The 15,127-nt window shown below is 37.0% G+C and overlaps 1 protein-coding gene across 5 annotated transcripts in view; it reads left to right on the top strand.

Moving 5' to 3' along the window:
* The window catches only part of FNDC3A (fibronectin type III domain containing 3A), a 145,192-nt gene that overhangs the window by 77,628 nt on the left and 52,437 nt on the right, over positions 1 to 15,127 (top strand). For all 5 annotated transcript variants that reach the window (XM_030310462.1, XM_030310444.1, XM_030310453.1 and 2 more), the window contains one exon: positions 2,693 to 2,769. In XM_030310462.1, the coding sequence (XP_030166322.1) occupies positions 2,693 to 2,769 (77 nt within the window). The remainder of the gene's footprint in view (positions 1 to 2,692; positions 2,770 to 15,127) is intronic.

Genomic DNA, 15,127 nt, shown 5'->3' with positions numbered 1-15,127 from the left:
AAAAAATTTTTTTTTAAAGAATTAATTTGACAGGGATTCCTGGGTGGCTCAGTCAGTTAAGCATCTGGCTTTGGTTCAGGTCATGATCTCGCAATTCATGAGTTCAAGCCCTGCGTGGGGCTCTACTGACAGCTCAGATCCTGTAGCCTGCTTCAGATTCTGTGTATCCCTCTCTCTGTGCCACCCCCCCCCCACCCCCCAACCACCACTTGTGCTCTCTCTCTGTTTCTCAAAAAATGAATAAACGTTAAAAAAAATTAAATTTGACATGTGAAAGGAACCACAGCCCCTGGCACATTTGGTAGAAGCTCAAAAAATACTAATTTCCTTTACTAAAATTGCAAATAGAATTTTCAGTGAATTGTCCTAGTTCCCAGCTAAATTTCACATGCTATAAATAATACCTACGCCAGTACTCAGGTTTCAAAAAACTAGTTTACTGTAGTTTTATATGAATTAGCCAATAGATGTAAACCAGCATTATCTTAAAACTATTCTCATTTTCTGTTGAGTCCACCATAGAGAAGTTAAAAGGTAACTTTTGGATGAAGCCTTTCTGGCCTAGAGGTATAAAGCCCCTCACAAGTTTTATTTTGTAAATTAATTGGTTAATTTTGGCTTAAATGTAGGAAAATCCTGTTCTTTCTTACTCTTTATTTTTTTAAGATAATGAAGAACTTAATTTTCCTTAGAAACATTGGAGCATAGTTCTTAAGTCTCAAATTACATCAGTTGCACTAATGCATAGTATTTAAATGTTCACTAAATATGTTGTAGAGATATATCCTTAAATGAAACTGCCTGGTTTTTGATCTTTATACTACCATTAGGGCAAGCTTAACCTCTCTGCCTTAATTTCCACATCTGGAAAATGGGAATAGAATGATTGTGAGGAGAAAAAACAAAAAACACCTAACACATAGTAAATTAGTGTTAGCTATGTATAATTAGCTATTCTAAGAAAATATTCTGAACAACTTCATATATTTGGTGGGCTTGTCTTGGATGGGAAGATTATCTTGTTGAAAAAGTTATTTTTATAGTCATATAGAACATAATTTGGTAGTCTGCCCCCCGCACAGGCACGTACCTATACACTCCTTACTTCCTCCTAACCACTTGAGTCTTTAACCTTTTCTCTCCCTTCCTCTTCTTTCTTTTGTCTCTCCCTTCCATCTTCCACCTCTTTCTTTCCCCGCCCCCCCACCCCATTTGAGCTCTCTTCACTCTCTTGTCTTCTTCTTTACCCTTCCCTTTTCTCCTGTTATCTCTTCCTTCTTTGCCCCCTCCCCTCCTCTTATGCCTGTATTTCTCCTCCATCCCTTCTTTTCTCCTCCCTCCCCTTAGCATTTACCCTCATGTACCGCCCCCCCCTTTTCCTGCATTCTCTTTTCTCTTTCCTTCTTACCACTCACTTCCTTTCCCCTGTCCCCACCACGAACCACTTTGTTGTTTGGTTGTTACTCCCCTCCTTGCCTAAGAGAGGAGAATGGCTGTAATCTGGATTTGCTGTAACCTCCATGCTCTTCATTCTGTTTTCCTGAAGTATGTGTAATGTTACCAGTGAAATTTATTTCTTTTCTGCCCTGTGATTAAGTTTTTTCTCCCTTTTTTTTTTTAAATAATTGATACCCATTATATGTACTCTGCAGGTTGAAATTCCACATATAAAAAGAACTCTTCCCCCATTACATTCTTCATTAGATTCTTGGGTACCTTTATTCCTAAGAAATGAGTGAGGCTCTTTGATAATGTTTAATCTCAAGTTATTAAAAACTAGTGGGTGAGGGGACAATGCAGTCTAAAGTTACAAAGAGAAAAGGATCTGAAAGTGAGATGCTTCTTTCAAAAAGTCGCATAAAACAAGATTTGAGTTACTAGAAAAAATAAACACATTTTACAAATGTGCCTGTTTTATCCCACAAACATTAAGAGAGGCGATAAATAAGATAATCTTTATGAAAGTTATCTGGAAAAGGTAACAGTAAAAATGAAAGAAAATATAGAATGAGACAAGCTGAATTTTCCTTTTTTTTCCCCCCCCCAGAACTTTTGACTGTAAGAAACAAAAATTGTTCCTTGGCTAAATATGCATGTATAGGATTTTTCTAACTGTTCTCAAACCTCCACAGACCTGACTTACACATTACACAAGAGGCTTTGAACACTAACAAAGCAAATCCCAAATATCTTCTTCCTTTTACTGCTTTTCCCTCTTGACTTTTTTTTCTATTGTTTTTCAAAATATTGCTTTTTATATTTTTCACTGATTTATATGCACAGTTTAGTTTGATTCTGGTCAGTGTTTCTGAATTTGCACAATCATAAGATTCACTAGGTATATTTGTAGAGTAAATACACTGACTCAAGACCCCACTGTAAGTATAATAAATGGGAATCTCTAGAAGAACCTGGAAATTGATGTTTTAGAAAGCTCCCCAAGTGGCTGTTGTGATCACCAGAAGGGTTTGAGAAATACAACTGCAGGTAAATAATACTCATTGTACTTTACAGGATAAACTTTTATGTTTTATAGCAGGTGAATCATCTGAATTTCTTTTCATAGTAACACAGTTACTGTTAATTTGAGTGTTTAGTTTAGATGAAGTATTCAAAGTCTAACTCAAATTGTTTTCAACTTTAGCTTGCTAAGTAATCCTGGATTAACACATCATTTCTGTGATCCCTTCAGGTCCTGCTCAGGTTCCAATGATGTCCCCAAACGGTTCTGTGCCTCCTATTTATGTGCCTCCTGGATACGCCCCACAGGTATGTTTTTATGTTCTTGTTATATCTACATAATAGGGATCATAATGTTATTGTTTTGACTTTAATTCAGATAAAAAATACCATTTCAGTACTGAAGCTTAACCCAGTACAGTATATCTTTGGTAAGCCTATTTCAGGTATTTTTTTTTTATATTTCTTTTTTTTTTTAACATGTATTTATTTATTTTTGAGAGAGAGAGTACATGAGAGGTAGGGGCAGAAAGAGATGGAGAGAGAGAATACCAAGTAGGCTCTGCACCGTTAACACAGAGCCAGATACGGTGCTCAATCCCATGAACTGTGAGATCGTGACCTGAGCCAAAATCAAGAGTCAGACACTTAACATACTGAACCATCCAGGTGTTTGTATTTCAAGTATTTTAGTATGTTTAGTATATTTGGACAAGAGGAAAAATTGAGTTGACAGCATCATCATTTGGTCTTGTCTTTGGGTGTGGAATTATAATAGGAAATTAATTCTAGAACTTTATTTCCCTGAAAATGTGGATAATGTAAGTAATATCTTAAGGTTTAAAGGGCCTACACTAACATTGTTTTAAATTAATCATTTGTTTAGAAGTAATCCTAGACAGTGTTCCATCCTTATTCATGTCTCACAGACACCCATCATAATTGCGTGGCACATTGTGGTACATAGAAGAAAATTTAGACCTATAGACCTACAGCTGTAAGGACTAAGGGAATTAGTATCATCACACACCTAATAATCCTGTCCTATGTATGCATCACTTGGGAAGCTCTGACTTAAAGAATAAGATACAGCTAACTTACTTGAACAGGCAAACCAAATTAAATTGTAAGGTCTCAGGTGTTCAGTATCTTCTGCTTCTGAGATTCTGTGTAGTCTGCACTCACTGTCTCAAATACTTTTTGGAAATACTCAGTTTCTTTTTTTCGCACTAGAATTTACACTTGAAATTTTCTTCAGGCCCTCTCTTACTTCCTCCCTAATTATGTCAGAATATTGGTAGGATATTGTGGTGGATTCACTGTCCTTTCTGTGAAGCCCCATACTATGAATGGCAAAAGAAGACAATTCTGGTGAAGAGAATGGAAGTAGTATGAGAGTTAGAGTCAGAAAAGCTGGATCCATATCTTATTTCAGACCTTGCTGGCTTCATAGCCTTAGACAAATCAACTTCCTGAAGTCCCTGTGCCCTAACTGTAAGATGACATGATAACATATATGAGATAACATTTGAATAGTATTTGTAAGCTTTTCAGGAGCTGTCTCTATTTTTGTTTGACATATTGACTCTTTAATTTATTGTAGTCTGCATTCTGTCTATAGTATCCTGCTAAATCTGCTCTCTGATACGTACCAAACTCAAAGCCTTTTTTCCAACATAATCCTCTTTGACCCCTAAACATTTGACACCATTGTTAGGATTTACCCTGGATTTCCTTGACATAATGCTGTCCTGATTCTTTCTGCTTTTCTAATTGTTCCTTCTCAGACCTTTCTCTACTTACATAAAGACCATATCTGGTCTTTTCTCTCTGGTGTAGTTCAGTTCAACAAACATGTATTGAATGTACCATGTACTAAGCTCCGTATTTGGTGCTAGTGATATAAAGATGTATTTGGTGCTACTGACAATTTATTTTGGTGCAACTAAAGAGTATCCTGCTGTTCTCTCCAGTAACAATACCTTTTATTTTTATGGCAAATTCCCACCCTTGTCATTTCATTTAATCATGACCTTCTAAAAGTAGATTTCCTTGAATGTTTCCAGGTGCCTCTCCTTTTGGGTTCTCATGGCAGACTATGTATATCCCTCTTTTGATGAATTTCTCACACTGCTTAATTATTTTTCTCTCCTGAGAAGATCATGAACTCTTAACAGTTCCTGTACTTAGCAGTGTTCAACAAATATATTTTGAGTGCTCATATATGTCAGGCAGTCTTCTACATAATTATGAAATACCCATGAATAAGAGACACAGATCTCTGTCTCTGTGTAGTTAACATTCTTGTGGAGAGAAGAAAACAATAAGCATAATACATGGATAAATTATGTCATGTGTTTGGTGGTAAGTGATGGGGTTAGACAAGGAAAGAAAACAGAGCTGGTTACATTTTAAAATAGGGTAGTCAGAATAGGCATCATGGGAAAGGTGACATTTGAACCAAGTGTTGAAGGACAGGTAGGAGTTAGCCATGTATTTTGGTGGGGTGGAAGAAGAGGATTCTGAGAAATAACCAGTGCAAATGGCCCAAGATGAGAACATGCCTGGGAATGGCAAGCTGGCCACTCTGGCACTACTGAGTCCTCAAAGTAGTATAGTAAGTAATGAGGTCAGGGAGGGAACAGGACCAAATCATATAGGACTCATAACTTTATTTCCTCAATGCTGAGAACAGCATCAGTCGTATAGTAGGGACCCAATAAATATTTGTAAATCAATCAAATAATCATCCAAGTTGAGGTTCTTTAGCTTTATTTAGGCCAAGAGCCACTAAAATAATTTTCTTGTATTATTTCTTTTATCTTCTCATTTCTGTACCTATAAAGTACCTTTAGTTAGCTTGTTCACTCAATGAAGTCTAGATTTCTTGACATAAATAAGGTCTTACACAGTTCTGTTTTAGTATGTGTTTGTACCCCTTTCTTGGTATGTCTAATTGCATATCCATTTTTGCACGCAAGTATCCAAATCACCCCAATAAAGCAAATATTGCAATAAAGGGAGTCAAGTGAATTGTTTGATTTCCCAGTGCACATAAAAGTTACATTTATGGAGCGCCTAGGTTTTGAACCTTTGACTCTTGATTTGCACTTGGGTCGTGAGCCCAGGCTCATGGGATCGAGCCCTGCTTCATGCTCTGCACTGAGGGTGGAGCCTACTTAAGATATTCTCTCTCTTTCTCTCTCTCTCTCTCTCTCCCTCCCTCCCTCCCTCCCTCCCTCCTTCTTGCCCCTCTCCCCTCACCTCTCTTTCTAAAATATAAAAAAAAAAATTATGTTTACACTATATTGTAGTCTGTTAAGTGCACAATAGCATTTTGTCTTAAAAAGTGTACATAATTTTATTTAAAAATATTTTGTTAGAAAATGCTAACTATCATCTGAGCTTTCAGTCAATTGTAATCATTTTGCTGGTGGAGGGTCTTGCCTTGATGTTGATGGCTCCTAACTGATCAGGGTGTTGCTTCCTGAAGGTTGGGGTGGCTATGGCAATCTTAAAATATGACAACAGTGAAGTTTACCACATTGATGGACTCTTTTTTTTTTCCACTAACAATTTGTCTGTAGTATGTGATGCTGTTTGATAGTATATTTTACCCACAGTAGAACTTCTTTCAAAATCAGTCATTTCTCTTAAACTCTACCACTGCTTGCTTCATAAACTACGTTTATGTAAAATTCTGAATCTTTTGTTGTCATTTTAACAGTCTTTACAGCATCTTCATCAGGAGTAGATTCCATCTCAAGAACTCACTTATTTTTGTTCATCCATAAAAAGCAGCTCCTTGTCCATTAAAACTTTGTTGTGGGATTGCAGCATTTCAGTCCCATCTTCAGGCTCCGCTTCTAGTTGTGGTTCTCCTGCTGTTTCTCCCACCTCTGCAGTTACTTCTCCACTGATGTCTTGAACCCTTGAAAGTCATCCATGAGGGTTGAAATCACCTTCTTCCAAACTCCTGTTAATGTTGATATTTTGACCTCTTCCCATGAATCATGAATGTTGTTCTTTTTTTTTTAATCATGAACATTCTTCATGGCATCTAGAATGGTGAATCCTTTCCTGAAGGTTTTCAATTTACTTTGCCCAGATCCATTAGAGGAATCACTATCTATGGCAGCTATAGCCTTACAAAAAGTATTTCTTAAATAATAAGACTTGAAAGTCAAAATTACTCCTTGATCCACGGGCTGCAGAATGGATGTTGTGTTAGCACACATGAAAACGACATTAATCTCATTGTACATCTCCATCAGTGCTCTTGGCTGACAAGGTGCATTGTCAGTGAGCAGTAATATTTTAAAAGGAATTTTTTCTGAGCAGTAAGGTCTCAACAGTGGACTTAAAATAATTCAGTAAACCATGTTGTAAACAGATGTGCTATTATCCAGGCTTTATTGTTCCACTTATAGAGCACAGTAGATTTAGCGTAATTCTTAAGAGCCCTAGGATTTTTAGAATGGTCAGTGAGCACTGGCTTCAACTTAAAGTCACCAGCTGCATTAGCCCCCAACAGGAGAGTCAGCCTGTCCTTTGAAGCCTTAAAGACAGGCATCAGCTTCTCTCTAGCTGTGGAAGTCCTAGATGGCATTTTCTTCCAATAGATGGCTGTTTCATCTATGTTGAAAATCTGTTGTTTTATTAGCCACCTTCATTAATTATCTTTAGCTAGATACTCTGAATGACTTGCAGCTTCTGTATGGCACTTCTGCTTCCCTTTGTACTTTTGTGTAATAGAGATGGCTTCTTTACTTAAACCACATGACCTAACCTCTCCTAGCTTCAGACTTTTCTTCTGCAGCTTCCTCATTCCTCTCAGCCTTCTTAGAATTGAAGAGAGAGCTGTACCCTGGATTAAGTTTGGCTTAAAGGAAATGTCGTGGCTAGTCTGATCCTTTATTCAGACCACTAAAACTTCTTCATAGCAGCAATAAGGCTGTTCGCTTTCTTACCATTTGTGTGTTCACTGCAGTAGCACTTTTAATTTCATTCAAGAACTTTTCCTTTGCATTCACAACTTTGCTAACGGTTTAGTACAAGAGGCCTAGCTTTTGGCCTACGTTGGCTTTCAACAGGACTTCCTTCCTGAACTTAATCGTTTCTATCTTTTTATTTAAAGTGAGAAACATGTGACTCTTCCTTTCACTTGAACACTTAGAGGCCATTTTAGGGTTATAATTGGCCTAACTTCAATATTGTTGTGTCTTGGGAAATAGGGAGACCTGAGGAGATGGAGATAGCAGATGGGGGAACAGCCGTTTGATGGAGCAGTCAGAACTCACAACAACATTTATTAGTTAAATCTGCCATATTATGTGGATGCAGTGCAGTTCATAGCACCCCAGACAATACAGTAGTAATATCACTGATCACCTTAGCAAATATAATAATAATGAAAACGCTTAAGAGGTGCCTGGCTGTCTCTGTCAGTAGAGCACGCAACTCTTGCTCTTAGGGTCATGAGTTCAAGCTCCACATCGGGTGTGAAGCCTACTTTAAAAGAAAGAAAAGAAAAGAAAATGTTTGAAATATTGTGAGAATTACCAAAATGTGACACAGAAACTCCAAATGAGCAAATGCTGTTGGAAGAATGGCACCAATAGACTTATTTGCCATATGGTTGCCACAGGCTTCCAGTTTTTGAAAAAATGCAGTATTTATTTGCAAAGCTCAGTAAAGCACAGCACAATAAAACAAGGTATGCCTATATTCACACGCTCACCTGATATTTTCCTTTCTCCATGGTTTTGTTAAAGCTATTGTCTGAGGAATGCTACTCATTTGCTCATTTCTGCCTAGAGAAAATCTACCCATCCTTGAGGACCTAGGTCAAATTATTTGTACCACCTCTTAGTTATATATTACATGCCACCAGTATTATAATTGTGGGATTTTATGGGATTTTACATTCCTTCAGGATAGGAGCTTCCTTTTAACTACTTTTGTTCTAGGAATAACTCAGATGCGGTTGATATTTCATAAATATTTGTCAAGTAAGTGAATAAACTTAACAATAATCTTACTGGAAGGATTATGTGAGGCTAGTGGGGCTACTATTATCTACCTTAATTTAAGATTAAGACTGTCTCTAGGAAATGTATCATTTTCAAGTACACAGGGCTAATCAAGAGACAAAAATCTATAATCTCATCATTATGGAAATAATCTAAGTACTCACTATGCAAAACTGGATTCTAGCATTTTGACATCACTGTCAAAATAACCCCCCATTTCCTAGCATCCACGATTTCTAAAGTTAGAAAATAGTTATTAAGAGCCAGGTTCTGGGCACAGCTAAGCACTTAGTAATTGTCCAAAATTTGACACATAAGGAAACATAATTTTCTTAGTAAATATGGAACCTGGGAGTTGAGCCAAATGTTAAGACACATAAATAGCTATAATAAGTATAGGTTGCATGTGGCTCAGCAGGAACCAAATGGCACACATGCTAAGTGCGTGAATCCCGGAGCACCTCACCTGGGTGGCTCAGTTGGTTAAACGTCCAGCTTCAACTCAGGTCATGATCTCATGGTTCCTGGGTTCGTGCTCTGCATCGGGCTTTGTGCTGACAGCTTAGAGCCTGGAACCTGCTTATTCTATGCCTTCCTCTCTTTCTGCCCCTCTGCTACTCACACATGCGCTGTCTCAAAAATAAATATAAAAATAAATAAATAAAAATAAATAAATAAACATAATTTTTTTAAATTTAAATGCATCAATATTTGTCATCTGTGGCCTTCTTTTAGACTTTTATGTAGTTATCTTCTTTTTTTGCAACAGGTTTCATTGCCTCTAATCCTTGCTATATGTATGTGTATCTTTTGGTGAAAGGCAGTGATCTAAAGAGGGCCAAAAATGTATGTTTGCTGTGTTATCATGTAATTAAAATACATACTAATAGGATTCAGCAAATTTATGCATCCTAAAAAGTTAGGTCAAGCAAGTAAGGACTACAGAAATAAAAATCCAGTGTTGGGATTGTTTAGCTCTTTTGCTGAGGAAATAATAATATTAGATACCTTAGAGCATATTGGGGCAGAAAAGTAAAAGGTCCCAAAGGTACATAGATCTTAATTTAAGATTAAGATCAAGATTTTTTTTTAAATTTTTTAATATTTACTTTTGGGAGAGAGAGAGAGCACAAGCAAGGGAGGGGCAGACAGAGAGGGGACAACAGAATCCAAAGCAGGCTCCAGGCTCTGAGCTGTCAAGCACAGAGCCCAACACAAGGTTCGAACCCACGAACCAGGAGATCACGACCTGAGTCAAAATCTCAGACGCTTAACTGCCTGAGCTGCGCAAGATTAAGATCAAGATTAAACAAAAGTACTTACGGAAAAAACATACGAAGAAATTATGATTTACCTAGGATATATCAGCCTTTAAATTTGTGATGTTTGCACCAATGGCATGCCCCTATTAAGTTTAGAAGCACTTCAGATACTAACTCATCATTTACTCATACATATATTTCAACTTCATTTTTAACAACATTAGACAGGGTATCAGTAACTTAAGGAATAATTGGTTCTGTTTTTCTCATTTGAGATTTGCAAAACCCAAACCTATTAATGTTAAAGTTGCTAATATTGTACTGTACTTCCTCTGTATTCTTATTCAAGACTTCTATATTATTGTTTATTTTATAATCTTTGTACTTTATTGCTCTATACTTCAGCATTCTACTCAAAAGTAATGGGAACCTGCATTTATTCTGTTTACCTTAAGTTTTGAAAAGAAGGTTGCTATTATAAAAATGTAAAATGCCCTTGCCTTGAGAGGCATAGAGTTCCTAAAGACAGTTTTCCCCCTTTGCCACTAGTGAACAAAAATAGTTCTTAAAATAGTCACTTAATTTTTAGTTACATAACTTATATTGTGGGGTCAGAAAATGAATCCTCATTTTTAGAAATCATTACTTTTTTAAAAGCATTTTTTATTAACCATGAAACTGTATAAGATACTGTCCAATATGAGAGACCTAAAACTAGTTAAAATGATATGCAGAAAGAAAAATTGTTCACTAGATTCTTAAATATAAAGGAACATTAATTTTACGAACAAGCTAATAGAAAATAGAAAATGTATTCAGTGATAATGCATAAGTATAGTTGTATATTTTAAATATATATTTTTCTGATCATGATTATGTAGAAAACTTGGAAAGGGTAAGAATAGGGCAGGAAAAAGAATTGCACTGAATGTTATAACCTAGAGTCACACTCTGTAAACATGTATTTCCTTTTAGCCTTTTGATGAACTACAAAATTACAAACATAATTTTAGACATAACCTTAATGAGCTTTATAGTTTAACAAGAAAGGGAAGCTTGTGAGAGACTGACCTGCTTCAGCAGAAGCAGAAATATGTGCCAACTAAACTAAGATATCAAATGGGGAAACAAAAACTATAAAACTCAAAACACAAAGCAAACTCAGACACAGAAAACAGATGGTGATAGGAGTAGAAGGAACTTAATTTACTGGCAAATTATACTAACTTAGAGACCTGAAGAGCATTGCAGCACAGAATAACACTTGATATTTTAGTGATGAAATTAATGATTTATCAAGAAAAGATTATAGACTACCTGAATGGGATGCCTGAAAAGCAGCATCAAAAGTTCTCTCCTGCCTTTCTTTAATGACACCCCTGTTTTTTTATGGAATGTGTGTTGTTATGGTGATGAGAGAGTACCTAACAGGGAGGGGATTGTAGATCTCATAATGTGGGGAAAGGGGCTGTGTCAACTTCAGGAAAATTTCAGATTACTCCTTTGAGCTGGACTTGGGGTTTCACTTTGCTTTTATGTCAGCACACAGCAGTGAGGCCTACTTTTTTCAAAGATTTTACATACCTGTCTGATCTCTGTCTTCTCTGTCTCTCCTTGGGAGAACAGCTGAAAGCCATGAGCAGCAGTGTAAGGGACTGCAAGGTAGTGGGGCTTAAGATGTTTAGGTGAGGATAAAGAGTTATAATAGGAGTTGGAGAGAAAGGTTGTGGTTACTTACTGACATTATTGTGTATGTATGTATAGTTAAGTATATAAATAAATATCTGTTGAATGAGTGGCCAGAAATACCTATATTATTATTTAATAACTTAAAGTGGGAATAGTTTTAGGTTCAGGGTGAAGCCATAGAAGTAGGTTGCTAAAAATTAAGCATAAGCAAAGGTTGTAAGAGTTGAGGAAGTTACAGAATTCTAATAGCATGGTGGTGTTAAGAGGGGGGAGAAGGTAATGTGGCATTCTAGTAGAACTAATGGAATACATTATTTCTGATCATATCATTGATTCAGCAAATTTCTTTGAGCATCTGCCATATCTAGGACTTGTTCCAGGTGTTAGGAAGAAGATGGTAAGCAGAACAGATTTGTCATTTATCATATATTCTGATGGAGAACACAGATAGTAAATACAACCTCCTTTTTCTGCAGCCCCTTTTAATTATGTTTGTGTTCAGTAAAGGGGGGAAAACAGAGCTTTGTCTCACTAGAAATTGTGTGGCATATGTGGTTAGATGGTCAGATCTATGCTGATAGCCCTATTTAATTCTATTTCATTGTCTTATCTTTGTTTTAATTTTTTTTTAACAAAGACTAATTTGTATTGTATTTTATCTTTTTTTTCCCACAATTTGTTGATTTTACTTTAATCATCACCATTGGTGTACCCTGTTAATATAAAATTCAGTGTCTACATGGTTGGTTATTTGTCAGCAGCTGAACTTAGCGGATAGTTTTGTGCCCCCAGCCTCACCCTAAAGCTACTGGCTGTTCAGATGGTTACTTGAAGTGGAACAGTTCTCCACACTTTCTTGGTCCTAGTCTGCCTGGTTGTGTTTATTTTTTGGGTTTTTTTTTTTTTTTCTGTTTCTTAGCTTTCTTTTTTAAAATTGTGTTAAAATATACATAACAAAATTTACCATTATAACTTTAAATGTACAGTTCAGTGGTGTTAAGTATATTCTGTGTTGTACTCCCTTCACTACCATCTGTTTCTGAACTCTTCAGTTGCAGAACTGAAACTGTACCAAATAAACAATAGCTTCCCATTCTTCTTTCCCACAGCTTATCTTTGTATTTTAAATGTTCGTTTTCAGAAGAAAAGTGGTTTTTAATTTCATAAGTAATTTAGCCATTTCTATTTAAACAGTGAGATATCTCACTTGTGTTGTGAAATTTAAAAAGACCCTGGAGGACTGGTACCTGTAGATTCTGTGTCTACAAAATGGATATGACATGGAATTAAAGCCAAATTGCAAGAGTTCAAATACTGGCTCCTCCACTTACTGCCTGTGTGATCTTAGTGAGTTACTTAGCATCTGTATGCCTCAGTTTCCCCATCTGAAAAATGGAGATAATAGTACCTATTTGTAATATTGTTACAAGCATTAAATAGTTAATACATGTCCCTTGAGGAACTTACAGTTAAGTTATAAAACACATGCATTTGGAAAGTTACAAACACTACAGTGTTATAAATACCTACCAAGTGATACAGAATAAATGTAATAGAAATGATAAGAGGGAGAGGTCATTGAGATTGTGGTGTCAGGATAGGGTTCATGGAAATCAATCAAAATAAACCTTCTGCAGACCCCTAGCCCCGCATGTCTACCAACATTTGGGGTTACATGTTCTGCCCTCTCATCTCAACTAACACTCTTCCTTTTCACCTAGAACAGAGACAGACTTTCCTGCTCCTGTCTAGACCCAGTGCCCCCATTGGAGTCTTGGATCCCATTCCCTTTTGCCTGCATTTTCTTCTCTCTCTTCCACATCATCAATTTCTTATTCTCTGATGGGTCATTCTGATTAGTATATTGGCATGTTGTAATTGCTCTCCCTAAAAACAAATTTTAAGGTATTTGATTCTACTACTACTAGCCGCCACTCTATTTCTGTGTTCCCCTCTGCAGGAATAGTTCCCAAAATTGGGCTTTTATCTCTCTAATTCTGCTCCCCACTTTGTCTCTTACCCACTCCAGTCAGGGTCTGCCCCTGTGATTAGGGGATGAGGACCAAAACTGTCCTCATCCAAGTCACAGTGACTTTCACATTGCCAAATCCAGTGGTCAGCTTTTAGTCTTCATTTTACTTGACCTTTCAGCAGCAAAGTTGATCTTTCCTCCTTGATACACTTCACCAAACTTCCAGACTCCGCAGTCCTCTTCCTACCTTGCTTGCTTGCCCTTTTGCAGTCTTTTCAGAACTACAGACTAGTATATCTAACTACATACTCAACATTTCCACTTAGATGTCTCATAGACGTAAGCAAATTCATGTGTCCAAAACCTAAAACTCCAAATCTTACCCCCCAAAATAATTTATTCTACCCTACAGCCTTCCCCTTCACAGTTGATGGAACACCACCCTTCCATAACTTCTTGTTCTCACTTCTCCAGTGGTGTCATCAGCTAATCTTGTTGTTCTGCCTTCAAATATATGCAGAATGCGGATGTCTTTTTACCACCTGCTCCAAGCCACCACCATTTCTTGCCTAGATACTGCAATAGCTTCCTGTTTTCCTTGGTTTCCCTGTTTTTTTCCCTTGCCCTACAATCTTTTCTCAACTCAGTAGCCAGAGAGTAATCCTGTTAATTGTAAGGTTATATCAAGATTTCTCAACTTTGACACTACAGACATTTTATTAGGCCCAATAATTTTTGTTATAGGGAATTGTCTGCTGTGTTGTAGGGTATTGAGCAGCATCTCTAACCGTTCTACCTACTAGATTCTGGTAGTATCTGCCCCCAGTTGTGACAGCCAAAAATGTCTCCAGATACTGCCAAATGCCCTTTAGGGGGACAAAATCACCTCTGGCTGGGCACCAGTGGCTTATATCACCCTTCTGCCCAAAACTTTGTGATTGTTTTCCCTTTCACTGAGAGTAAATACTGAAGTCCATGTATTTAATAGCTCATATGGCCCTACCTGACCTGGCCACTCCCTTTAACTCTTTGACCTTACCTGCTTCTACCCTTCCTTCTTACACTGAACCAGTTGCACTGACTTCCTACTAAAGCTACTTATATCTATTAGAGGCTTTGTTCTGTTTTCTCTGCCCAGAACACACTTCCAGATTTCTCCATGGCTAATTCCTTCAGTTCTGCTCAAATTTCATTTTGCCAATAAGGCGTATCCTAGTCACTCTATCTTATCTGCAATCTGTCCTACTCCCACGATACTTCTGGTCTCACTTACCTGTTTTTCCCCCCCATAATATTTATCACCTTGCAAAATTATATAAATGACTTACTTCTGTTTTTGTGTTTATCATCCCTATTAGTGTATGTGACCCTACGAAGACATTACTCACATTAGTTTCTTGCCTTAATTATTACCAATGTTTTTGTTGTGGTCAAAAACAAATTATTTTTTAGGGGTGCCTGGTCAGTTAAGCATCCAGCTCTTGATTTTGGCTCAGGTCACGATCTCCCAGTTTGTGAGATCGAGCCCTGCTGTCAGTGCGGAGCCTGCTTGGGATTCTGTCTCTCTCTCCCTCTCTGCCCCTCCCCCTGCTCAAGCTCTCTCTCAAAATAAAAATAAATAAACTTTAAAAAATACTTTTAAAATGAATGAAGAAGGTAAAGTTAGAGCTAGATATGGAAGGATGGATGGGATTTGTGTAGTTATAGATTAA

The sequence above is a fragment of the Lynx canadensis genome, chromosome A1 (genome assembly GCF_007474595.2).
Source record: "Lynx canadensis isolate LIC74 chromosome A1, mLynCan4.pri.v2, whole genome shotgun sequence".
Taxonomy (NCBI): Eukaryota; Metazoa; Chordata; class Mammalia; order Carnivora; family Felidae; genus Lynx; species Lynx canadensis.
Note: the sequence above shows the minus strand (reverse complement) of the source record. Positions and strands in the feature narration are given on the sequence as shown.